This window comes from Mauremys mutica, chromosome 18 (assembly GCF_020497125.1).
Source record: "Mauremys mutica isolate MM-2020 ecotype Southern chromosome 18, ASM2049712v1, whole genome shotgun sequence".
Classification (NCBI taxonomy): Eukaryota; Metazoa; Chordata; order Testudines; family Geoemydidae; genus Mauremys; species Mauremys mutica.
In genome coordinates, this window is record NC_059089.1 from 15,590,270 (window position 1) to 15,617,602 (window position 27,333).

At 42.5% G+C, this 27,333-nt stretch overlaps 1 protein-coding gene across 14 annotated transcripts in view; it reads left to right on the forward strand.

Annotated features, from left to right (window-relative positions):
* LOC123352512 (collagen alpha-1(XXVII) chain B-like) overlaps positions 1–27,333 on the forward strand; it is a 287,024-nt gene that overhangs the window by 4,931 nt on the left and 254,760 nt on the right. For 2 of the 14 annotated variants that reach the window (XM_044992738.1, XM_044992752.1), the window contains exons 1-2: positions 5,587–5,680; positions 5,864–5,943. In XM_044992738.1, the coding sequence (XP_044848673.1) occupies positions 5,648–5,680; positions 5,864–5,943 (113 nt within the window). In that variant the 5' untranslated portion in view covers positions 5,587–5,647. Of the gene's footprint in view, positions 1–3,267; positions 3,287–5,443; positions 5,559–5,586; positions 5,681–5,863; positions 5,944–6,176; positions 6,273–26,153; positions 26,310–27,333 lie in introns of those variants that run through there. The other 12 variants (XM_044992737.1, XM_044992739.1, XM_044992743.1 and 9 more) reach the window with 11 other exon arrangements.

The window sequence follows — 27,333 nt, forward strand, 5'->3', positions numbered from 1 at the left end:
TGACACTCAACAAACTTATGTCAGATGTTGCTGTATTCAGAGAGAGGACATTAGAGCATCATAAATTTGGACTATTAATGGCAGACTTGCATTGTGTGCCATGCAACCAGCAAAATGATTGCTATTATTTGCTGTGACAGATACTAAACAAAGGAAGAGAAATCAAAGACATCAGACTCATTCCCCTCAAAAAGTTACTTATGGACATGACCGTATCTCAGAGAGCAATATAAACAGCACCTGTCCCACAGCAGATGCAACTATTGCTATGAAATTGATCCATTCTGCAAGCATGCCCTATGCGGTGTTCCTCTAAGAATAGTGACCCCGCACACACCTCCCAGCAGCACCACTAATGGCCACATCCTTATGTTCGGAGAGGGAAGCTAACACACTTAATGCCTTGGCCTGCTCAGAGTCCCCCTTGCTTGATTCATGCTCTTAAGGTGGCTTCTGGGGTAGGAGAGATGTCTCCTTTGGCCACGTCCATCAGGAAATGCAGATTTGTCAAAACTGAAATGTTCTAAAAGTGTCGCTTTTGATTAAATTCCGATGGACACCTGCCTGTCTTCCTGCCAGCTCGCCCACCTAGTTCCTAACAGACTACCCTGGAGCCAGGGATCCCAAGGCTTTCAGGGTCCCCAAATCCATGGCAGCCTGGCACGCGGCTGGGGGGGGTGGGGGTGCTTCCAGAGACCTAGCTCCCTGCATGCTGTGCTGCCAGGGCTTTGCTCAACCTGAGATTCTTGGAAATATTTTGGAATTCTTATCCTATGGGAAACTTTGAAATTTCAATTTTTGTGCTTTTTAGGAATTAAATTCTTTTTTAAATGTTGGAATTTTGTTCTATGGAAACAAGAATTCCAGTTTCCAGCCAGGTTTAAGTGTGGAACAGCTGTTATATTCCTAAATGGCCATGCAATCCCATTATGGTCTCACAGTAATGAGACCATAGTTAAGGTTGCATCAGAATTCTGTTTTCCAGGGTCTGGACGTTAGCCTCTCACCCTTTTTCCTTAACCCTTTTTTTTGTAAACATGTCATGGGGAATTTGAACTAAAGTTCAGCCACGAATTTATGTGTGGAATGATCTCCGGTGTTGTTTTGTGTATGTTTGTTGTTGGTTTTTCTTAGAAAAATGAAGAAAATCGAGAAGCCTTTGTTCCCAGGGGCACCATTTCAGATTTGGAGGGGGCAACTTTATCCATGATTCCAGGGGCTGCTTATGCAACTGAAAACTCTAATTGTTTTGCAGACAATAACTTAGAAATTAGCTGACTTTATATAAATTAAATATATTAAATCTCAAATACTCAGCTCTAATACTAACATTTTCTGACATCTTGTATCATGTCACTTAAGGGACACTGGTTAGGCTTAAAATTTGAAAGCATATTCTTACTTTTGAATACAGCAATTGAAACAATTGTAGAAAAATCTAGATTCCTTTCTATCATTTAGGCTACTTACTTTTTGCAGTTCACCAAGCTTGGAATGGACCATTTGACTTTTGAAAACATCCTACTAGAGCAAGGTCCCATGAGTTTATACTGCACCCGCCTGGGGCTCTAAGGGTGTTACCATACTACAAATAATAGACTAGATACTGACTTACTCTTTCAAGTCACTTTCACAGTATTACCAAGCCCAAATGTTCAAAAATCATGAGATTGGCTTTAAAATCATGATTATGTAAAAGTAATAGATTTGGTGTTTATTTGCCTTCTGCTTTTTGAGCCTTTAGGGTGCACTGGAGTCCCATTTTCAAGCTTTCTCCGCAGCCACAAGGGCTAGAAACTTACTTTTTCTTTAAGAATGAAGGCTGAAATCATCATATATCCACTTGACTCCAGGAGCTGGGGCTTTAAGGAAAACAATAAATATCATCAAAAAGAACAGGAGTACTTGTGGCACCTGAGAGACTAACAAGTTTATTTGAGCATAAGCTTTCGTGGGCTAAAACCCACTTCATCGGATGCATGCAGTGGAAAATACAGTACGAAGATACACACACACACACACACACACACACACACACACGGAAAAAATGAGTGTTGCCATACCAACTATAAGGAGACTAATCAATTAAGGTGGGCTATTATCAGCAGGAGGGGAAAAAAACTTTTGTAATGATAATCAGGATGGCCCATTTCCAACAGTTGACAAGAAGGTGTGAGTAACAGTAGGGGGGAAATTAGCGTGGGGAAATAGTTCTTACTTTGTGTAATGACCCATCCACTCCTAGTCTTTATTCAAGCCTAACTTAATGATGTCCAGTTTGCAAATTGATTCCAATTCCGCAGTTTCTCATTGGAGTCTGGTTTTGAAGGTTTTTTGTTGGAATTGCGACTTTTAGGTCTGTAATTGAGTGACCAGGGAGGTTGAAGTGTTCTCCGACTGGTTTTTGAATGTTATAATTCTTGTCTGATTTGTGTCCATTTATTCTTTTGTGTAGAGACTGTCTGGTTTGGCCAACGTACATGGCAGAGAGGCATTGCTGGCACACGATGGCATATATCACATTGGTAGATATGCAGTTGAACGAGCCTCTAATGGTGTGGCCAGGGCCGGCTCCAGGCACCAGCACCCCAAGCAGGTGCTTGGGGCAGCAATCTGCAAGGGGCGGCAGTGCAGTCGGTGTGTTTTTGCCTCCAAGCAGCATGCCGAATTGCCGCTGCAGACGGCGGGGGCAATCCGTGTGCCTTTAGGGCGGCACGCACATTTCTGCAGCGGCAGCTTCTATGTTCAGCTGTCCGCGGCAGCGTAGCTTCTGTCTTCTGGCTGAAGACAGAAGCTGCTGCCGAATTGCTGCTGCCGTGAAAACGTGCGTTCCGCCCTAACAGCACATGGACTGCCCCTGCCGTCCATGGCGGCAATTTGGCGTGCTGCTTGGGGCAGCAAAAACAGTAGAGCTGGCCCTGGGTGTGGCTGTTGTGATTAGGTCCTATAATGGTGTCTCTTGAATAGATATGTGGACAGAGTTGGCAACGGGCTTTGTTGCAAGGATAAGTTCCTGGGTTGGTGTTTTTGTTGTGTGATGTGTGGTTGCTGGTGAGTATTTGCTTCAGGTTGGGGGTCTGTCTGTAAGTGAGGACTGGCCTGTCTCCCAGGATCTGAGAGTGAGGGATCATCTGTCAGGATAGGTTGTAGATCCTTTGTGATGCGCTGGTGAGGTTTTAGTTGGGGGCTGAAGGTGATGCAGCTACTTTCTTTGTTGGGCTGTCCTGGAGTAGGTGACTTTTGGATATTCTTCTGGCTCTGTCAATCTGTTTCTTCTCTTCAGCAGGTGGGTATGGTAGTTTTAAGAACGCTTGATAGAGATCTTGTAGGTGTTAGTCTCTGTCTGAGGGATTGAAGCAAATACGGTTGTATCTTAGAGCTTGGCTGTAGACAGTGGATCGTGTGATGTGGTCTGGATGAAAGCTGGAGGCATGTAGGTAAGTATAGCGGTCAGTAGGTTTCCGGGATAGAGTGGTGTTTATGTGACCATTGCTTATTAGCACTGTAGTGTCCAGGAAGTGGATCTCTTGTGTGGACTGGTCCAGGCTGAGGTTGATGGTGGGATGGAAATTGTTGAAATCATGGTGGAATTCCTCACGGGCTGCTTTTCCATGGGTCCAGATGATGAAATAAATATGAGATTCATGACAAAATCATGAGAGTTGGTAACACTGGTTTCACTTCTGTTTTAAAGACTAGTTACTTTCCAGAAGGCTCTTAAGCCTCCCATCCCCATTCCCAGCTTCTGGCAAACCAAGCATAGGGACATGATAATACAAATCATGACAATAATTGTTGACTTCATGGAGTCTATGGATGTAATTTCTGTCCTTTGTTCTGGAATTGGTCTGAATACAACAAACACTAAGAAGTTGAGGCATAAACTCATCTGATACTCATACAACACTTTCTCATTCCTTGCTTTTCTCAAACTCCAGACAAAAAATGACAAAACAAAATGGTTTTCAGTTAAAATATAAAATTTAACAGCAGCCATTGCTTTACAGCCCAGTGTGGGGCAGAACCTGCCACTCGTTGGGGGGTTAAGTGATCTCCTCTCATCTAACTCTCGCTCTCTCTGTCCTCATCCTTCCTGACCTCTGTGCTGCTTTTCATGCTTTCAACTATAACATTCTTCCCAATTGCCTCGGACCATTTGCTGGAGTCTTAGGGAACTGGATGGGCCTTCTTGGTTTTGCTCCCATCTAGCAAAGTCCTTTTCTTGCAGCGTGCAGCAGAGAGGCTGGTTCAGTGGATAGGGAGCTAGCCCTCAGGAACCTGGGTTCTACTCCTCTCCCACCCTCAGGGACTTACTGTATGGCCTCAGGCCAGTGCCTTAGGGACAGAGTTTCAAAGGTTTTTAGGCACCCAAAGATGTAGCTAGGCATCTAGTGGGGTTTACAAAGAACCTAACCTTCTAGGTGCTTTTGAAAATCCCACTAGGTGTCTAAATACCTTTGAAAATTTGGTCTTTAGTCTGTGCGTGCCTCAGTGCCCCATCTATACAATAGGGATAACAGCCCTGCTCTACCTCACCAAGGGGCTGTGAGGAGAAATAAGTTAGACATTGTGAGGTGCTCAAATACTATGGTGATGGCGTCATATAAGTACCACAGGTAGAGTGGGAACTTCTCTATAACACTGGTATCCCTTTACCTGGTTTTGACCCCTTTTTTTTCAAACTACACTCCTCACATCTTCCCTCTTTACTGAATGTAACCTTGACTAAGGGTATGTCTACGCCACCCACCGGATCGGCGGGTAATGATCAATTTTATTGCGTCTAGTGTAGACGCGATAAAATCGATCCCCCGATTGCTCTGCCATTGACTCCGGAACTCCACCGCGTGTGAGAGGCGGAAACGGAATCGACGGGGGAGCGGCAGCGGTCGACTCGCTGTGGTCCTCACGGCCAGGTAAATTGACCTAAGATACGCAACTTCAGCTACGCGAATAGTGTAGCTGAAGTTGTGTATCTTAGGTCGACTCCCTCACCCGCAGTGTAGACCTAGCCTCAGAGGGCTTGGCTGTATTTCTTCAGAGTGCCCTGTGGTTCTGTCTTCACTTCCAGATCCTTAATTTAATTACCAGCCCTTTCTTATCTTAATCACCCCGCCTCCGTTTGGAAACCAAATACTGACTCCCTGCCCCAGGGGCACAGGCTGAGATGGGCACCTCTCCTCTGATGAACTCGCTTTCCACACCCAGGCTGCCCTGCCCTTAAGAGCTCTGCCTGCGGCTGGGACATGCACTGTGAGCAGAGCTCCTATACGGAAGCTGCCCCCCAAAATGGTGCCCCTGTTTGTTCTCCCCAACACAGTGCACCCTTGCTGCCCCCAAGCTGTACAATTATGACCACAGAGATCATTAACCACTCAGCCTACCCTGCCTCCCTCCAGTTCATTTGCATAGCTGGGGGGAGTCACAATAGCCCTGGTTGTCACGGCAACAGCTGCCTTTGGTAACTGGTTACCTCAGGCTCCCATAACCTGTTAACAAGGAAGAGGGAAAAGTACTTTGGCTTTGTGTGAGTGCGTCTCCTTTGAGTTTGTGCTGTGGTAAGTTGCACTGTTTCCTTTTCAGAGGGTAATTGTTGGTTACCTTGCTGAAATGACATGAAAATAAGATACGTACGCAGAGGAGCTGAATGTTGTTTTATTTACTGCTTCTCAACAATTGGGTGGGCTACAACTTTCCAATTTTACTTTTTTTTTTTTTTTTTTTGAAAGCAGGAAACTATAGATATGGGTCCCTACTCCATTTTTTTTACGCAATTAAAAAAAACTCATTTAAAAGTTGTAGTAAAACTGAAGTTGCATGAAAAAGTTGGGTTTAATACGCTTTAATTTCATTACTGTTGTAGGTCAGTGTGGCTCTGAGGGCGCTGAAATATCACACAAAGATAACGATGGCAGTAAAATGCACACTGAAGACAACAAATGTGTAAGTGCTTTGCTATTTAAATAGCACAGAAAATATTTTCTTTTGATTTAACAAATGTAGGAAATTCACAACAAAACTTCATTTAACGTTCGATAACGGCTCTCATCAATAAACTAAAACCATAAAAAATTTGCAAATACAAAGTTCAGGATTTAAAGGTTTCAAAGTCAAGCACTCTCAAGTTAGGCCCCATTCTGCACATGCATTATGATAGCACCTTTAATTATATGCAGAAGTGACCACCCGTGAAAAGTCTGGTGCAAGCCACTTGCCCAGCATCACATCACAACTCAGTGACAGAGGCTGACGGCCGCCGGCAGGATCGTGAGGTAAGAAGAGCATGGAATGGATTTTATTTTGATTTTGTGACTATACGTATTGGTGACTTCTTTCTCTGAATATCACTGCAATTTGTCGCCGGTCACTTTGACACTTACTTCATCGCTAGGGAAACCAAAAAGTCACTGAATCTAGCAACAAAATTGCTGAGTTGGCAACACTGGCCGAGGCAGGATGTTGAGCAAGACACACCACTGGCTGCTCTGGTATAGCAATTCTGAGCCAGTTTCTGGTAGTTGGGCCAAAAATACTGCAGGAGAAGCTCTTTCTGGTGGTATTTCTTCTTCTGGTTTCAGCTGGAAGCAGGTAGTGCATGGAATTTAAAAGAGGAAGGATAAGAGGGAGGGAGAGGATGGTTTAAACATTTTTAACCTCCAAAGAAAGTTTGGGTTGAACTTCAGGCAAAAGGTTGGGTTGGTTATTTTAGCTGATCCAGTTCTCTCAATCAGTGCTAAAGACTGCAGTAAAGAAGAGACGTGCCTAAGCACAGGAATCATTGGCTAGTGGTTAAAGCATGAGGCTAGAAATTGGAGATTCTGGATTTTAATCCCACCTCCTAGCTGTTCTACCAACTTGCTGTGTTACCTTTGTCTCTCTGTGCTCCCATCTGTAAAATGGGGATGATGATACTTAATCTGATGGGTGGTGCGATGAGGATTAATTTGTTAAAGATTACAAATAACTTTGAGATCCCTATAGAAATGCCTTGTGGAGTTCAAGAGAAGGGATGAATGAATTCTTATGGCAGAAAGTTTGCTTTTAAAATTAACCAAAAAAAAAAGCCTTGGAAAGAAGCCAACATTTCCAAACTTGTATATTTAATATTAAGCACTTAAATCTGTGTTTACTTAAGCATCTAAATATGTGTCCTTGTCTCCAGAGGTACTGAGCAACTTCAGGAGACTTAGTCAGAGGCACCTATGTTCATATTTAGGTTTGAAAATGTTGGGCAAATTTCTTGAATTCTAATTTCTATTCTCAGAACAGTAAAGTAGTGTAGATCTCTGTTGTCCAGTAGAGGGAGTCTCTTACACGTTCCATCTACTACTAGTTCTGCCCTGGACAGAGATGCTTGATTTATTTGTAAGGTTTTTTTTTACATTTAAAAAATGTATCAGGAGGGATTCTTTGTAAATTTAAAAAAAAAGTGGGATTCACTGGTGTCTGACTATTGTTATGAAATAGATAGACTTGCTGCCAATCTGCTGAGTGAGGGGAAAACATGAAACATCTGCTTGGGTTCATAAGTTTTCCCCAGGTGAACCTTATGAAAGAACTTCTCAGTCTATCAAAGAAAACCAAAAAAAAGTGTTGGGAGTAGAAGCTTGGCCAAAGCATGGGGTCCCAGCTAAGAAGTTGGAGGGGAACAGAAAAGCCTAAGTGGAGAGTTTGTGTGTGTTTGTTTGTTTTAAAAACTACAGGCCAGGTTTATATTTCATTAGTAGTGCAAGATTTATTCACCAGCCGTTGTAACCCTTCTACAAAGAAGTAAGAGAGAGGGTGCTCATCACAAGTGCGTTCAAACATGCACATGCAGGATACAACTTCACGGTACTGTCTAACATCCGGGATTAGGTTACAGCTGATGGATCAACTTTGACTATTATTCACAGCATAGAGTTTCACCAAGAGCAGCGACATCAATCGATACCCCAGCCTGTACTTCACCCCCTTCCTAAGCATGCTCATTGTCTGTGGAATTCAGTATTAGGTGAAGTCATGTGCAGACTATGATGAGTCCCTATGGAGAGGATGGGGATTCTTCTCCTCACCCCTGCCCAAGTCTCTGCCCATTTTCTTACAAAGCCATTCAGTCAACCAGGGCAGGTCACACTACAGCCTAAGTCGATATAATTTATGTATGAAAAAGCACCCCCACATCCCCATGAGCGATGCAAGCTTCACACCAGCGCTATGTTGGTGGGAGGCTCTCTCCTGCTGACATAGCTTCTGCTTCTCGCTGAGATGGAATAATTATGCCAGTGGGAGAGCACTCTCCCGTCAGCATAGTGCATCTTCACCAGATGCACTACAGTGGAGCAGCTGTGCTGATGTAGACTTGCCCTCAGTTTTGCCTCCTGTGTTCTCGCATGGATGTTGAGAGGGGCTGCTGCTTCTGCAGTAGCATTAAGCTCCTCCCCCAGTGGCCGAACATCTTCTGATACCAGTGAACTGCTAGCCTTCATTTCAGGGCTTGACTGAGCCCTTTAGTGATAACTGACCTTGGCTGCAGTTGCTTCAGGCTCTGGTGCCTTTTCCTTGACAGACTGGCATCTGACCTTGGTGTAATATGGTGACTTTTCACTGCAGTCTTCCTTTTTCTCATTTAAAGTAGGGCAAGATTTTCTAGCATCAGGACTTGGTGATGGTTGCTAAGAAATGTCTTTCTTCTTTGAGGCCAGGATTTGCTTTTGCATCATCTCCTCCTTTCTCAAATGTAAGGTTCGGAGGTACTATTTCTCCTTTATCAAAGGGATGAGCAACACAAGCATGTATCTCATCAGTGATTTCAAGGTTGTTCTTTTGTAGGTTCAGTCAGAGGTATAGGATACAGATAGTTTATCGATGCTTAAGCTCTTGAGTAGTGAGTCTGCTAACCTTTACTAAGGTCTCTGAAATACTAAACCCTTAAAAATGATATTTTGCTACATACACACTGGTGAGGGTGTTATCAGAATTTCAAGCCAGCTAGCTCACGCTTGCAGTCTCTGTCTATGTATATATTGCTCAAGTCTTCTACCATCTATTGCCAGTTCAGTTCTGGCATCTCCAAAGTGAGGAAGAGGCTCTTCTCTCTAGGTTTCTGCAAGCTGCAGAATGGAAATCAAAGGATCTCCTCTTCTGATTGTGTTCTCAGGTCAAGACACCAGACTTGCTGTTTGTTGATAATGTTCTTAGCACTTTGTTAAGCTTAAATGTCCCCAGGTGAATGCTTTTCATGCTCTGCATCCTGTGACCTATGGTAATTACCTCCCATGTATTATTTATTTATAGTTAAGACGCGTGGCTAGTGGAGTTTTGCGAGGGAGTTCTCCAGGTGAAGGAGTGATTACGTGACCCTTGGGGTAAATTTGTTGTTTGTAGTGTGTGTTTGTGGTGTGCTTGCTGCTTAACTGAAATATACCATGTGGTCTGTTTGTTTGGGTACATGTCACCTCAGGACAGGATGCAGAGATAAAGTTTCTTGACACCTTAAATGACTGCTTCCGGGAGCAGCTAGTCCTGGAACCCACAAAAGGAGAGGCATGATTCTTGATTTAGTCCTAAGTGGAGCACAGGATCTGGTCCAAGAGGTGAATATAGCGGGACCGCTTCATAATAGTGACCATAATATAATTAAATTTAACATCCCTGTGGTGGAGAAAATACCACAATATCCAAACATTGTAGTGTTTAATTTCAGAAAGAGAGACTACACAAAAATGAGTTAGTTAAACAGAAATTAAGGGGTACAGTGCCAAAAGTGAAATCCCTGCAAGTGCATGGAAACTTTTTAACAATACCATAATATAGGCTCAACTTAAATGTATACCCCAAATTAAAAAACAAAGTAAGAAAACCAAAGAAGTGCCACCGTGGCTAAACAACAAAGTAAAAGAAGCAGTGAGAGACAAAAAGGCATCCTTTAAAAAGTGGAAGTTAAATCCTAGGGAGGAAAATCAAAAGGAGCATAAACTCTGGCAAAAGAAGTGTAAAAATATAAGTAGGAAGGCCGAAAGAGAATTCAAAGAACATCAAGCCAAAGACTCAAAAAGTAATAGTAAAAAATTTAAGTACATAGGAAGCCTGATAAACAACCGGTGGGGCCACTGGACGATCGAGATGCTAAAGGAGCACTCAAGGACAATAAGGCCACTGTAGAGAAACTAAATTAATCCTTTGCATCGGTCTTCACGGCTGAGGATGTGAGGGAGATTCCCAAACCTGAGCCAGTCTTTTTAGGTGACAAATCTGAGCAACTGTACCAGATTGGGGTGTCATTGGAGGAGGTTTTGGAACAAATCAACAAATTAAATAGTAATAAGTCACCAGGACCAGATGGTATTCACCCAAGAGTTCTGAGGTGAAATTGCAGAACTAGTAACTCTAGTCTGTAACCTATCATTTAAATCTGCTTCTGTACCAAATGACTGGAGGATAGCTAATGTGACACCAACTTTTAAAAAGAGCTCCAGAGGTGATCCTGGTAATTACAGGCCAGTAAGCCTGACTTCAGTACCGGGCAAACTAGTTGAAACTATAGTAAAGCACAAAATTGTCAGACACACAGATGAACATAATTTGCTGGGGAAGAGACGACATGTTTTTTGTAAAGAGAAATCGTGTCTCACCAATCTACTAGAATTATTTCAGGGAGTCAACAAGCATGTGGACAAGGGGGATCTAGTAAATATAGTGTACTCAGATTTTCAGAAAGCCTTTGACAGAGTCCCTCACCAAAGCAAAGTAAGTCATCATGGGATAAGAGGGAAGGTCCTCCCATGAATTGGTAACTGGTTAAAAGATAGGAAACGAAGGGTAGGAATAAATGGTCAGTTTTCAGAACGGAGAGAGGTAAATAGTGGACCCCAGGGGTCTGTACTGGGATTAGTCCTATTCAACAGATTCATAAATGATCTGGAAAAAGGGGTAAACAGTGAGGTGGCAAAATTTGCAGATGATCCAAAACTACTCAAGATAGTTAATTCCCATGCAATCCGGGCAGAGCTACAAAAGGACCTCACAAAACTAGGTGACTGGGCAACAAAATGCCAGATGAAATTCAATGTTGAAAAATGCAAAGCAATGCACATTGGAAAACATAATCCCAACTAATACATATAAAACAGGGGTGGGCAAACTTTTTGGCCTGAGGGCCACATCAGGGTTCTGAAACATTATGGAGGGCAGGGTAGGGAAGGCTGTGCCTCCCCAAATAGCCTGGCCCCCACCCCCTATCTGCCCACTTCCTGCCGCCGTCTGCCCCCCCATCCAACTCCCCCTGCTCCTTGTCCCCTGACCACCCCCTCCCGAGACAATATTGGTCAGCATGATGGACAATGGTATCAGTCCAGCAGCAGCCTAATTGTTTGTCACATTTTCTGTAGCAATCATGGCAAATGAGAGTTTTAACATAGCCCTGTGATGGTGGTGCTCCTGGATGTAGCATCTGAAATATGTGACGGTATATGGAAAAGCAACAGAAAATGTGGGGGAGCATTCGGTGCTCCGATTAGCCGAGACCAGAGCCTATTTACAGTAGAGATATTGTGTATGAAATAGACAAATGTGTGTAGTTATGCTCCCTAGATTAAAATTCCATGGGCTACCAATGCACATGCATCAGTGCCAAAGGAAACTACTGACTAGGGTCAGGATGAATTTTATATGAATAAAGCCATATTCTGGAAACTATTGATCAGATACATCTAATTGATTACTCATTGATTTAGCCAACATTTTTGAATGGTGGTACCTGGGATTTAAATGCTGGATAAAATCCAAGGAATCCTGAATATGGACAGACCAGCCCAAGACTTGCAAGAGTAACTAATGATTTTTTGGTTCCCCCACTTGCAACCCTCCAAAGACCTGAATTTCCAAAAGTACTAGCATCAAAAAATCAGACCCTTTTAATGTGTCTCAAAATGAGGAGACAGGCTCTAAAATCTGAGGCAACCAAAATCACTACGCCTTTGAAAATCTTGGCCTAGGTTCTTTTAAAATAATCCCAACAAACACTCTCTAGAGTTTCTGCAGTCTACTTTCAATGCTAACTTAAATACATTGAAAATTTCATCTTTGTCTAGTCTGTATATACTAGACATTACCAGCTCCATTTGGTTGGACTTTCTGTTTGCAAATAGAATAATTTTGTGACCTAATTTCCTAAGGAGGCCTGTTTTTTATTAACTATTATGTAAATTCTACCACTGGGCTTTTGAATTGCTGCTATTTTTAAAGATCCAAATCTGCAGGGTGATCGATCATCTTGCAGACATGTTGAAGTCAGAGTCATGCATTTAAAATTAAATAACAAAACTTCACATGAACAATTTATGATGCAATGCTAACTTGTCAGTTAGAAGCACAATTCATCACGCTGCCTACAAGTGGCAAATGCCAGCAGTTTGGACAGTTTATCCATAGTTCCATGAACATCAGCAAACTTTGTTGGCAACCTCTTTGTAGGCAGCACATAATAGAGACTTTCACTTGTACATATGAAATGCAACAAAAACATACAGCCCTAGCCAGGAATATCAATTTAATTTCCACAAGTTGAGTTTGAGGTTTTTGAAGGTTAGGGACATTATTTGAGATTTTTTCCCCTCCTTGTCTGTTTTTTCTTCTACCCCCAACTCTCATAAGTAAGATGGGGAAATGTCGTCGTCTTTTTGAACCAATGATCTGTTCAAGAATTGTGCCAAAAGTAGGAAAACAATGGTGACCATACTCAATTCAATAGCCTCAAACATGCAGTGCTAGGAGGGTGATAAGTCTGTCAGTGTTTGCCTGCAACATCCCACATTGCTAGCAGAGATGAAGAGTTAAAAATGTTCTGCTTATTCAGTGAGGTGTAGGTGGCTTGTTACTTGTTGGATATAACAGAGGTGGTAGGGACTTACTGGGTAGAGAAGATCTAGAGTATAGGCTGAGCAGTCCTAAGGGAGGAACCCTAGGAGCAGCCAAATCTGCCAAGAAGGCTTGAGCTGAACTTTATTATCTTGCTGTTGATGTTTTTTGTTACTAAAGCCAAACTTCATGAAGGTGGAGGGAGTAGGGGGGGCTAGGTGACCATATGTCCCGATTTTATAGGGACAGTCCTGATTTTTGGGTCTCTTTCTTATATAGGGTCCTATTTACCCCCCCCCTCCCAATTTTTCACATTTGCTGTCTGGTTGCCCTATAGAGGGGAGACTTTGGGTTCTACACAAGTGTGTGGGACTGAGAGTCTAGTTCAGATTGGGAAAGGTATCTCCTTACATGGAAGGAGGCTATATTTGAAGGACAATGGAGAAACTTATGCTACAGAGTACTGTTGAATTTGTGCACTAGCTTCTACAAATGTTGGCCAGAAAATAAAGTGTAATCGGCAGATATTGAGGGAAATTAACTGAAAGATCAGCCCAATCAATGTCCTAATATGTCCATTGTGCCATGTCTCCACAAACTGTCTGCTTCCAACACTACAGGCTTCCCTGTTGATATTTTCATTGGCTCACTCACAGCATAATGGCATACTTTGTGCTCTAACCCTGTTGGTATTTGGGGATCCTAGTGGAGAGGATAGTTGTAACTTGCAATGATGTCTCCTGCAGTGGCGGATTTAGAGTTAGTGGGACCCCGTGCGCAGCTTCATTTTTGCGTCTCCCCCTCTTTCCCCCCCCCCCCCCCGGGGACCCAGCCAGGAAAAAGAGAATTCTTTTATGTCCCCTCCCCCCCCCCCGCACGTTTTTCATTCTGTTTTTCTTCATCCTCCTCCTATATTAGAAGTAATGTGGAAGTAAATGAAAATAAAGTGAGGTACCTTGATTGGGGATTGCAGGGACATGCCGGCCACTTCTGGGAGTGAAGCGGTGCAGAGGGGGTGAGGCAGAGCGGGCAGGGAGCTGTCTTAGCTCTGCTGCTGGCACATCTCTCTGCGTTCCTTGGGAGGAGGGCGGCAGCGGGTCTCTGTGCTCTGCCTGGGGTGGGGGCAGCACGTGGAGCCACCTTCCCCTCCCCACCCCTCCTCCATGGGCATGCAGAGATGTGCCAGCAGCCGGCTGCTTCCGGGAGCAGCGTAGGGCCACACCACACAGGCAGCCTGCCTGCCTGAGCCCTGCTGCGCCGCCGGCCGGGACTCAGGGGCAGGTTGTCAGATATTTGTCCTGCATTTTGGGGCCTCCCCTGTCATTGGGGGGCCCCATGCCACTGCACCGTTTGTTTCATGGTAAATCTGCTCCTGGTCTCCTGCAGGAATGGCTGCAGTTTGCAGGAGGAGCGTGGATAGAACATGTGGTCTGTTCCAGCTCCTCTCACTGGGCCACTGACCACACCCCTTTTCCTACTGAGTTCGGGGACAGTGATCATATTCTTCTGATCAGAACTAGACCAACTCAAGCTACTTGGCATCTTTCTTTCAGCTAAGAGGCTTCCGTAGTGCTTTCCATAGCAAGTTGCTACTTCCATTTCCCCCCTCTGTGGCATGGGGACTTGTAGCCCTGAGTATCACAGAAATACAAATATACAAAATAATACAGAAATACAAAATAATTGTAAACAGTCCAGAACAGATTAATTCTTGTTCTCCGCATTTGCCCTGGATAAGTTGTTTTGATTTCAAATGTGCTGAAGAATTACATTGTAAAGATATAATAAGCTGCACCTGCAACCTATACAGTCCATCCACCCAAATGTTCACTTAAGTTGCCATTTCCATTCCTATCACTGAAACTTGCATAACAAAAAGAGAATAACTGTTTGGGGGGATTTTAGGAGAATTCTAAAATCTACGTTCTATTTCACAGGCTTTGATTTTTCAGTCATGTGGAAAGAGAGTTGGTCAGGGAACAGACAGAGAAATGTGTTCCAGATCCATTTCCAGACTGTGTTCTTACACCAGTGTTTGTAATAACTGTTAGTACTGCGTTAAGGGAGAATACATGAGAAATGCTTTTCCCCTTGCTTGGCATATAATAAAAAAAAAAAAGTTACCATGGTCTCGCTCTCATTATGTTTGACCATGACATATGAACATCTGATGGATAATTAAGGGTAAAATTAGATGGCTGCTTTTCTCTGATCATTTTTCTTCCCATTACTGGAAAGAGCCATCCACTCAAAGAACAGTCAATTAATGTAATTTCTTTTATTGGTTGTCTTGGAGTGGTAATGACTGTAGAAAAATATTCCAGAGCCGTGTGTACTTAGACAAGCCAAACAACTGGTCCCATTAAAATATTAGGTTGCTTCAAACCTAGAGATGGCCCCCTGATTCCAACTTCGGGAAAGTTTAGATGCTGAGCTAAACTTAGCAGTTTAGACTTGTCCCTGCTCAAATCTGGTAAAGTCAAAATCCCATGTGTCGTAGGTATCTTTCATTCTGAACTAGGGAAGATGACAATAATGGTTTCCTGGCAAAGCTCAATAGCAACAATAGTGTGTGTGTGTGTGTGTGTGTATATATATACTCTGATTTTTATTAAACTCTTCAATACAGGTAGGGGCACCCTTGGAAAATTGTTTTGTTTGCTGGCTATCCAACATTTATCTGGACTGGGGTGTCATTTCAGAAAAATTCTAGTAGTGGGAGAGGGGCGAAGTTGTCAGCATATAGAACATCACATGTGATTATATGATATCCTGCAAAGTCAGAATGTGGGGCGGGAAGTGGAGCATATAGACCTATGCCTTGCCTATAGCAAATGATGCCCCGATCTCCATGATACCATGCCACTAGTTGGGCTGTGATGTATGAAGGATTTGCCATACAGCTAAGCCTCCCTCTCTGGGTCATTCTTGCATTGGTAGGTAATTTACTGTCCCATCAAAACTTCAGTGTTTGTTAATGTAGTTCTCCATTATTTTCTTGGGGACCTCAGCAGACAGTCTGGTACAAAAAGAATATTTGAGCCCATGGTGCTGCTTTTCAGTTCTGATGGCAAGAAGCAATCCTCCCCTACTTAAAAAAAGAAAAGAAATCAAAGTATAATCTACCAATGTGTTTAGTCCACTGGGAATGTCCCTGTATGAAGACAAATTGAAGTCTTGCCACTGTCAGGATACAATGTCAAAGACTTACGGTAGTGGGGAAAATATCTTCATACAGGAGGAGGAGGAGGTGGTGTTATTAACTTAAATGTTTGTGTAACAGCATATAATTGCATCGTGCATTACAGAAATGATGATACAGTCCCTTCTTTATAGAACTTGCAATTGAAGGCCCTGATCTTGCACTGAGCTTCTGACAGTGTTGCCAACTCTCACCATTTTAGAGCAAGTCTTATGATAGTTGGTGGGGGTGTTTTTTCTTTAAGTCCCAGCTCCCTGGAGTCATGTGAATAGGTGAGAATTTCAGGATTCCTTTTAAAAATTAATGAGCCTATTTGGATGTGTGTAGAAGCTTCAAAAGGTGAAACTGAAAAGTTCATACCCCAGAAGTAAAATTGAAGAGAACACTAGTTTTAAAAAGAATAAATTCTACCTCATGATTTTGGGGGCGGGGCAGACTCATGTGTTTTTGTTTTGTTTTTTAAAGTGTGGGATTGGCATTACAGTTTCCCTATGGGAAGCCTCCTAGATTTCAGTGGGACTCGGCATGGAGTTCATTGCAGGATTGGGGCCTAAGTTGGATAAACACAGGACATTTATTACAATGGATGGAGGGAAGGGGGTTAAAGAAGGATGAAGATTTAAATGAAGATAAAATTAGGTAGTTGCATGTAACTGGATGTACCGTCCTTTTCAGAGCTCGGTTGTGAGAGTAATTGTAGGAGGGAGATGAGGTTCTGAAGGGGCTGAGAGAGGCAAAGGGAAAAGGCTATGGGAGCTGTAGCAGAGGAACTGCTTTTGTTTTGATGATTTTGATGAAACCTGCTGATTTGCTGAAGTTTTACGTTGAAGAATACAACTGGACCCTGAAAGAGAAATGGGTATGGTAGTGAGTCCAACCTGAACAAGGGGAAATGAAGGCAGTGGTTAGCCCCATAGGGTAAGTGGTGTTGCTACAATGCCTTTAGATAAAATGTACTCACTGCACTGCTGGCCTCACATTTGAGTGTGTACACTGAAGCAGGCTGCAACAGGATTACACTGAAATGGTGGTGGACCATCATGATGTACATAGTACATCCCCTAGCACTGGAAGTGTGTTCTGGCCAGTATGTCTGATCCATTAAGCAACAGACAGGTGGTAAGCATCTGAAACTAATATCAGCACACTTTCCCTTCAGAACACAATAATAAAATAGCACCCTGGGTGAATGAAAGGGCTGCCATCCAACCAAACACAACATGTGCACTCTGTTCCTTATTATAGTAACATACAATGCACACAAATTAATGCTGAGATCCAAAGATCTCAAAGCATTCGGTAAAAGTTAAGCAAGCCTCTCAAACCCTGTGTAGTGTGTCTGCTTTAAAGACCAGGGTGACCTAGGTGAATGTTGAAATTTACTTTTAAATATGGCTGAAATATTTGAACTTTAGGTGGCATTCCAGACAGACGCCAGCCATGTGGCAATACAAATGCTTACTCACCCTTCTGAATTCGGTATCTCTGAAAACTCCAGAGGGACTTAAGACATAGCCAAGAGATGCTCTTGGCTGTTTTAAGCCTAGTTATCTACTTGGTTATTATACTTGGGTTTTCTTCCACACGAACTAACCCCCGTCACTTCATAATTTCGGAGCACTTTTTCACCATGAAATTTTCTCAGAAGTGAGGGAGTTTGCGCCAGAAGCTTAGACTCCTTGTTGGTCCTGGGTGGTGTCCAGAAAACCTCCATAAGGTGCTGTACTGTGTGCCGGCCAGCTCACAGAAAACCTCCTTTCAGAACCACTCACTTTTTATAGGGATAGTTTATTTGGTGATTTCCATAAAGCTGCCCATAAAAAGTAATTATATCAGAAATCCAGAATTATATGGCTTTTAATTATTTGTTTTATTATGTGATAATGAATGTTTATTGGAGGGTAGTTCTGTGTGGTTTTAAAAAATAATCCTAAAAATGTTGTTTTCATTTTCTGAAAGTTCTCCGCAGTCTTTGTATAACTTGACACCATAGGGAACTGTCAAATGTGTTGCAGAGATTGACTTGGATTTGGTCTGCTCTGACCCCTTCTGTGGGAAGAGTGATGGAGCAGGAAAGGAGAATGTGCTGATTTTTGCAGGTTGGGAGGATGCACTTTGCCTTTCACTTATCAAGGTTCTGAGTGAGCTTGACTTGCTACCTGTGATAAGGTACCATGCTCTTCTGCGGCTGTTTAAAGCCAGTGGAGAAATGCCGAACCCTTTATTAAGGCATGTTATCTTCTCCTTCGAGGAATACAAGGTGTCAGCCGCACTGAAGCAAGTGGCAACCACACCTTATTCAAAACTGCCTCTCTGGATGTTTACAGCTTCCTCAGTTGCTGTCCTTTCTTGAACCTACCTTTTTATTTTGAGGGGGTGGGAGATTGAGAGGGGTTGGAACAATTCCAAGCTACACATAAGTTCCACAGTTTTTCTTGATCCATTTCAGCCTGGTTTCTGACCTAGAAACTGTTTTGGTACCAGTGGCTGATCTAGCAATGGATGAGGGAGAACATGTCATAATATTGGATGGGATTTTCAAAAGCCTTTGGAATGGGCCTAACTCTGCTCCATGGAAATTCAGGGGAGGTTTTGCCCCTGGCTTCACTGGGAGTTGAGTTAGGCCAACTTGGGGTGATCTTGAAAATTCCACCCATACTGTCTATTTACTACAATTAGCCATGAAGTATAGTTGACTCGCTTGTGAGACCTACCTGGGTGGATGGAATGGCCCCTTAGTAGATAGACTCCTTCCTCTCTTGTAGGAACTGCAGCCTAGTTCTGGGAAGCTACTCATTTTCTTTCTCTCTCTCTTCCCCCCACCTCCCAAGTTGGTCCTGCAGGGCTCAGTCCCTTCTCCTGTGTATGGGAAGATGCTAGGGAGATGGAGTGTCACCAATATGCTGATAACAGTCATGTCTTCATCTCCTTTTTGTCTGTCTGGTCCAGATACTGCAGTATCCTACTGCCTGACCGGGCAGTGTGTGACCAAGTGTAACTCTCCTCTGTCAACATTGGCCTGCTAAACCCAGGGTTGTGAGTTCAATCCTTGAGGGGGCTATTTAGGGATCTGGGGCAAAAATTGGTCCTGCTAGTGCAGGCAGGGGGCTGGACTTGATGACCTTTCAAGGTCCCTTCCAGTTCTAGGAGATTGGTATATCTCCAATAATTATTATTATTATTAATAATAACAAGCATCACTTCTCTCTCACTCGGAGAAAGTGCTTGGGTGAAAGAGGGTGTCTGCATCATCTATTATGGGAGTCGGCAAACCTTTTGCTAAAATGTTTTGGAGCCTCAGGTGTCCATTCCTGCTTCTGGATTTTCAGGCACAAGAAGTCATACTCAGTGACCTTTATGATCTATGGCTAACTAGGCTTCTGCAAAACCTTTCTGTCATGGGCGTCACAAGGATAATCCATGTTTTTGTCTCCAGACTATACTACTGTTACATACTGTGCTTATAGCTGTCATTGAAGAGTATTGGAAGCTCCAGCTAATGTAGGATGAAGTTGTCTTCCTGATTAAGTAGGCTGAGTCAGATATGCACAAGTATGTACACTGGCCTCTTGAGTGCAATGCAAAGTGTTGGTGGTGATCTTTAAAGCCTTGAAGGAGCTCAGACTCAGGTATCTGATGCTCCCAGCCCAGTATCCCATTGCAGATGGTAAGATCAGATGGATGGTTCTTCTTAGTTCCTGGAGTTGAACTCTTCAGAACCAGCCATAAAGGTTGTCTTGGTTCTGAAGCTTGTTCCCTTTGGCTGCTAGCCAGAATCTCCCTTCTTTGTTTATCATTATTATTATTTCTGGCAGAGGGATAACCTTGTAACTGCTGATGCACACCCAATGTTAACCTCAGCCTCACTTTCTCCTCTAACTAGGCTGTTTCTAGGGTTTCCATGTAAGGCTCTTACCCCATTTCCTTTTCTATACTGGTTGGCGCTAACTGGACTCACCTGCCAGCATGACTCAGCAATAATTGCTCTGTCTTAGTGCAGTGATTTAGCACCTGAGCCTAGTGTGATTCAGCAGAAGAGCCCTGCTTTTCTAAACAAGGTCTTAGATTCTGCTACCCCATCACCTGCCTTCAATCCAGAGCAGAGTGCTCATTGGGAAGGGCCAGGTATTGTCCTTGATCCATGGAAGAATTCCAGTGGGTGCCGGTTGAACTTGTGAGATTGGATCAGGGGGAGTCTGACTTTCATCCACTTTAGCAAACTTGAAAGCAGAGGCAGTGCTGATGCTCAGCAATACAGCCCACTTGGGCTTGTTTCAAGCCCAGTTTCCTTGTTCAAAACAATTCTCTCCGCTCTCTTTGGAGAGAGTGAAAACTTCCTGGAGGCTTCACTTCCGCCATGTACACGATATGCATGGAGCACAGCCACTGGCAGATCTGCATTGACACAACATGTCTCGGGTTTCCAGGTAAGGAGTGAAAGGGCCATCGGAGACACGGCTCTTTCGAGAGAGGACTTTTATTGGCACAGACAGAAAGATGATGATTTTCCTCCCCCCCCCCTTTCCTCCGCACAAATCTTCTTTTCTTGCCTAGTTCAAAGAGCTGCCTGACGAATGCTGTGGGAATTGCCTACTAGCAGGCGTGTGCTTGGTGATATTTTGAGCAGAGGCGTGAGGACTGGGTGGGGTGGTGGCAAGGAGCTTGCTGTTTGCCTGTTAGATGTGTCAGGCTGGTGTAACTTTTTGCAAAGAACTCTGCCATGTTACACAGCAGCTTTGTGGATGGGCTTAAATAAATGAGTGACTTATCCCACTGCCAAGCAGCATCAGTGGGAGGTCAGTATTTGATATTTCCACACCCAAAAAAACAGCTCCAAGCTAGATTTATAGCACAAAATACCTATTCAGGCCTCTCCAGCCCTCTGTTTTCATTGACTTCCATCCTCTGCTTATATATACAGAGCCCCTTCCTTGCTGAAAGAAAACAGTATTGCTGATAAGGACAGCCTTATCTCACCACGTCAGTGCACCACAACTAGGGTTTTGTGTACCCGTCTGATCCCTGTCACAATGTTAACAAACATCTAATATGGGAGCTTTATTTCCACAGTAAAGACGGCCCTGAGGGTGCTATGTGAAATGCGTTCTACTTTTCATTTATACTTCCCTCAGCAGTTCTTTCCTTCTTTAAAGAAATTCTTAAGATTCAGCCTTCTATTTATCCTGTTAACTACTTTTTAAACAAAGATCCTTGGCTATACTGTATATAGATATTTACATTTTCAATATTCTCTTCTGAGATAAATTACTAGCCTTTGCCACTTTCAAAGGATTATCTAGCACTGCATTTCTGTCTATATAATCACAGTGAGATGCCCTTAAAAACTAAATATGTACCTCCTCCCAGCAGCAATAATTAAATTTACTGTGGTGTTCCCATTCCAGGTATAGGGACCATGGCAAATACCACAGTCAAGGTAAATACTATGTTGATGTAAATATTGGGATTTTTAATGGTGCTGCGTGTGTGGCATGTGTAAAGGTTAAGGGGCAAAAAGTATATGAGGTCCCTACCTCAAAGGATCTTGGGGGCTAACTCAGAATAATATGCATAGCACTGCCTGAGGTGCTCAGCATCTTGCAGGATTAGGCCCTAACATACAAAGGCTTTGTGAAAGAGGCAGGTCTTACAGAGAACTGCCAGAATGTTTCTGTCCTTTGTACTTCTAGAGCGTCTTCCATGCTAGAACTTTATAGACACTAATGAACGAAGCTTCAACAGATCTGTGAGATAGTGGAATCAAGATGCAGAAGTTAAAGGAACTGCCAGGTCATGCGGCAAGTTACTGTTAACACTGAAATTAGTACTCTGGAGATCTTAGTTTCCAGCATGGCATTGAATCACTAGTCCATTTTGTCTCCCTAGTCAAAATCTGATGCAGCTTCTATTTATTTTGATTTTTAACACAGAGACATATATTTAAAAACAAACCCACCTGTCACAGGCTCTAGCCAACCTTCATAGGTAATTAATACTAAAGTTGGTTGGAAAATGGGTTTCCTCCACAGAATTTCAATTTTGGGGGTGAAAATTTGAAAACTGAAAAATGTGGCTGAAAAAAATTTGATTCAGAAATGGCACAGTGCTGCCTTATGTTACCATTTTTCCACATAGACTACATCTCTCATAAGACACCATGATCTCTCCATTGGGCAAGAGGCAGTGCATCATGGAAAATCATGGGAGATGTAATCTGTGCAGGAAGCCTAGTCTATAGAGGAGAAGAGGGATATAAGGCAGTTGAACTACAACTCCCATGAGGCACTGTGACAGCATAGCCAAAAAAACATTTTTTTAAATTGTTTGGATTTCTTTGGGGTGTGTTTTTAGGAAAAATCAAAATTTTCCATGGAAAGCAAACACTTGTCTAAACAAATGTTTAATGGTTAACCCAATTTTCCTTCAAAACAGTTTAGAGAGAATTTTCGATCAGCCCTAGATAAAATTACAATGCAGTCCACATCTTTTAAAATGTGCCTATCTTTGCTTCTGCAGAACTCAAATCCCCTGCAAATAAAGAGAGAGGCCTCCACCTACCCTAGACCCTTGCCCAAATCACTGGACTTTGCAGTGCACCATAAAGATCAACAAATTTGGGCTATACCAGACCAAGGGCTATTTTAAACACACTCAGACATCAGCTAGTGCTCCCTGTAAACAGAAATCAGAAATATTGCATTGCTTCACTACACTCCCTCATTAATACTGATGCAGACCAATAAAAGCCAAGTAACATAGGTGTAATATGTTTTGTTCATAGGCATGTGTTTCATATTGGGGAGAAAATGCAACCTCTGGCCCCAGTGTGCAAACTGAAGCCATAAAGTGATGTCCAGGTCACGCAACTGGATACTCAAATTGTTCCTTGCTAGTACACACAGTCCATTTTCCCTGATCAAGGGTGGATGTAAGTGTCCAAATGCCTTACTTGGATTTCCTATTTTAATAATTGTATAGGGCCCTGTAATATACATAAGCATGTGAATAATTTTAAACACCTGAGCCGTCTCTTGACTTCAATGGGATTACTCCATGTAATGGCATTGCAGTCTGTAGATCTCAAACGCTTTACAAAGAGGGTTAAGTATCTTTGTTCCCATTTTGCAGATGTGGAAACAAAGGGAGAGCCCAGCCTCGAGAGGAGAACTGGGACATAAGGCAACCAAATTACAGTTCCCAAAAGTTGCAATGACTTGCCTGAAGTTAAACACCAATGGCTTTGGTAAATCACAGAGCTGGGAGTAGAACTTAGGTCTCTTTATCAATCTGGTGTCGTACACATTATATCCTGCTGTCCATATTTATTGCCAATGCTACTCAAGCTTTGATAGTGTCTTTTGAAGGCTGCTAACTCGACTTTTCTATAAAGTAGTATATATACCCTTCCAATTTACAATTCTGCTTGTAGCTCTGCATAGAGAGCCAGATCCAGCTTCCGGTCAAGTCAACGGAAAAGCTCCCAGTGCCTTAAATTGGAGTTAGATCTGGCCCATAGGCCCTTATTCACCAAGGTATTTAAGCACATTTCTAACTGGACTTCAATGGAATTACCCATGTGCTACAAGTCAGGCACATGCTTATGTACCTTGCTGACTGGGAGACATATTTAGAAAGCACCACACATTTTTAATGCTTTGTGAACAACTATCTTAATATTTCTGACCTTTATTCTTGGAAACAGCTTTGACTCCCACTTCTACACTTTAATGCATTAGGCATAATGACTCTTTAATATAATATAATTGCAAGTGGACTGAAATCTTTAAGTGGCCAAGGGCCAGAATAGAGAACTCTCTAGATCTGATATTTTCAGCTTTATATTCTGCTTCTCTTGCTTCTGCTATTTTTTTCATCTCCAATGAATAGAAGGCTTCATCTTTGTAAACGACATCAGGACAACACACACATGAATTGACTCCACCACAAGCTCCTCAGTAACACTCTCACTGTTTGGGGGAAGTAAATATGTGAATTTCAAAAGGTCGTTCTGTGTGGAGAATCTGTTTGGACTTGAACAGGAAGTGGGGAGCAGGCATATAGGTAGAAATATTAATGAAGTTTTTTATAAAGGCTTCATTCAAGGCTTTCAAAGAAAATATAACTCTTATGGGACCCACAGTTTATCTGCCAAGTCCAAGAATCTGGCTGGAATTTAAAAAAAATATTTAAAGGTCTGCACAAGAAGTGAAGATTAAATGGCAGACCTACCTCACAAAGTCACACATGAAGTGTAAAGAGATTGCAGCTATCAGAAGAGAGCAAGGTCTGCAGAATAAGGTTTGGGGTGTTCAAGTCCATGTGTATTGGGATGTACTGGTGTGATTAAATTATAGGTCCTTCATGTTGTCGTGTGTGTGTAGAGGGCAGGCCTAATTGAGCTAGTGTGGATTACACTAAATGGATTACATACCCTTCCAAGTGGCAGGCCTATATAAGAGGATAAGAACCTACTACTACATTGCTAATGGAGTTACTCCTTTAGCTCAAGTGGTAAAGGCTCATGGTTTTGATGACCGAAGCATGGAATTGTTGCATTCACACAGTGCTTGTTGCTTAAAAGAAGCAGTGAAAACTGTAAGTGTTGTTAGGAACAAGGTTAAATAGAGATCCTAGAGCTGCCAGTTGTGGGAGCCAAGACAAAAGTTTTATCAAGTGAACTGGACAGAATATTGGAGAATACACTGAAGGAACAGATATGTGCTGGTAGGGTGACCTAATCGGGAAGGTCATCAATCTCTAATGGGCCTGTTCCATTTCTAACTTAATTGATTTCCCAAATAATCACTTTGGCTCAGCAATGTCTAGGCCAGTTGTTTAGTGAAATGGTTTCCTTCACAGCAGAATGGAAGGGTCATCTCTGCTCCTTGAATTAAGGTTAGATGATGCTTTAATATGGGGGTCGGCAGCCTTTCAGAAGTGGTGTGCTGAGTCTTCATTTATTCACTCTAATTTAAGGTTTCGCGTGCCAGTCATACATTTTAGAAGGTCTCTTTCTATAAGTCTATAATATATAACTAAACTATTGTTATATGTAAAGTAAATAAGGTTTTTAAAATGTTTAATAAGCTTCATTTAAAATTAAATTAAAACGCAGAGCGCCCCCCCCCGCCCGACCGGTGGCCAGGACCCGGGCAGGTTGAGTGCCACTGAAAATCAGCGTGTGTGCCGCCTTCGGCACGCGTGCCATAGGTGGCCTACCCCTGCTTTAACTTCTCACTCTGAGGAGGTGTGTACCTGGGTTGCCCAGGAGGAGCCTGCATAAGGAACTGACTCAGAGGTTCAATTATTTCCATAATCCCATGCTTTTTGGGGATAGTAATTTGTTACTGGCCCTTTCCTTATATGTGCTTTTGCCTTTTGCCTCTGTAGGGCCATGCTATCTGGACCATGTCACTGATGCCAATGGAAATTGTACACTACTAAGCAGAAGAGAGTAGTTATGGATTGTGATTTAGGGGGAAAACTTCCTACAACTGGACTCTGCTATAAGATTCTTGACCATGGAATTCATGGTCCTTTCCTCTAATGTGCCTTAACCAGCATCTTGTAGGGAAGGAAAAAGCAAAATCTCAACTATAAAACACTCAAACTTTTTCTTTGCTACCTTTCCTGAAGCATCCATTCACGGCCTCTGATATGCTTGCACACTTTTTTACTTGTATTCTACAGATTAGCTCTGCCAGAGCCATTAATATTACTGATCATTTCCCAGAATGCACTGCTTGAAAATACACATGGTAGCTTTCTTTTCTCTCCCTTACTAGAGCAAGGCTGAGTGTTGCACTGTGCATGGCTTCAGACCTCACAGTCTGGTTACCAAGGTTGCCAGCATAAAAACTTGACTCTTTTTCTTCCAGACATCTCTTCCTCCCCACAACCTGGCATACCAGTGACTTTCAAAGTATTCCTTTTAGAAGCCCTCTCCTTAAATGGAATGCATGGGTGGCAGTGTGTTTACTCTCTATTTTGGGGCAATGTTGTTTGCTTTCTGTCCAAATCTTCTAAGGTGTGCCCATATACTAATGTGAATGTGATGGGTACCCTTTATAGGTGCAGGTACAGGAAAGATAACCTTAAATTATTTCTACTGCAGTAGCACCTGGAGGCCACAATCTGGATCATGGCCCCGTCATGTGAAGTGTTGTGTAGAAAAAAATGATCCCTGCCCAAAAGAGCTTACAAGAGACTGCAAATGAATACAGCAACACGTGGAGCGAACATAAGTAACAATGAGATGATTACAATTCGTGTAAGTATTTTCACCTCCACTTTAGAGTTGGGTAACTGAGGTGTAGAGAGATTAACTGTCTTGCCCAAGGATTCTCAGAGAATCTGTTGCAGAGACCCAGATCTTAAACCCAAATCTCCTGGATCCCAGTCCAGGATAATGACCACAAGATCATTCTTCCTTTGTCTAAAACCCTAATACTGCAAAAACTTAAGTATGTGATTAACTCCACAATGAGCCTGTTCACATGCTTAAATGTTTTGCAAGACTGTGGCCTAAGTAACATACATGTGAAAAATTTCAGGATGAAATCCTGAACCTAATGAAGTAAATTGATTTCAGTGGGGGCAGAATTTCCTCCCAGGACTTTTTTTTAAGACAAGCAACAGAATATTAGAGAGAGAACAAACACTATGTAGTTTTTTTTCTGTTTAGAGCAATGAACAGATGCATTTTTGTAAATCAAAGGGAAATTAGACATTTTATGCAGTAAGCTTTAAAAATCTTGCATCGTCCTATGAACACCTCTGCTATGATATTTGCATAGAATTTTTTTTAGACAGGTAGAGAATGTTGTTTCTACAGTTCTCAATCCAACATGTTTTTTTATGAATTCATGAGCTTCTTTGGTGCTCTGTTCCACTCTAAGAAAAAACACACACACTAATCTTTTACCCTTTGCTTTTTTTTCTTCTTCATATGAGGTCATGAAATAATCTTTCTAGACATGGACAGTAATTGATAAGACCTGGCAGAAATTTGAAATAAATTCATATTCACTTATATTCATACTTTTTTTTTAATACCAAAAGGGAACATTGCATCATCTAATCTGACTTCTGTATAACATAAAAAGAAAGTACTTAGATTGTAAGCTCTTTGGGACAGGGCCCATGTTTTTGTTTTGTACAGCATCTATCACAATTGGGTCCAGGTCCATGACTGAGGAACCTAAGACACTAGTGCAATACAAATAATAGATTAACAGTATTGGGGTTCTAGCTAGTTACCATGTAATACTGCAGGCTACCAACAGATGGTGACT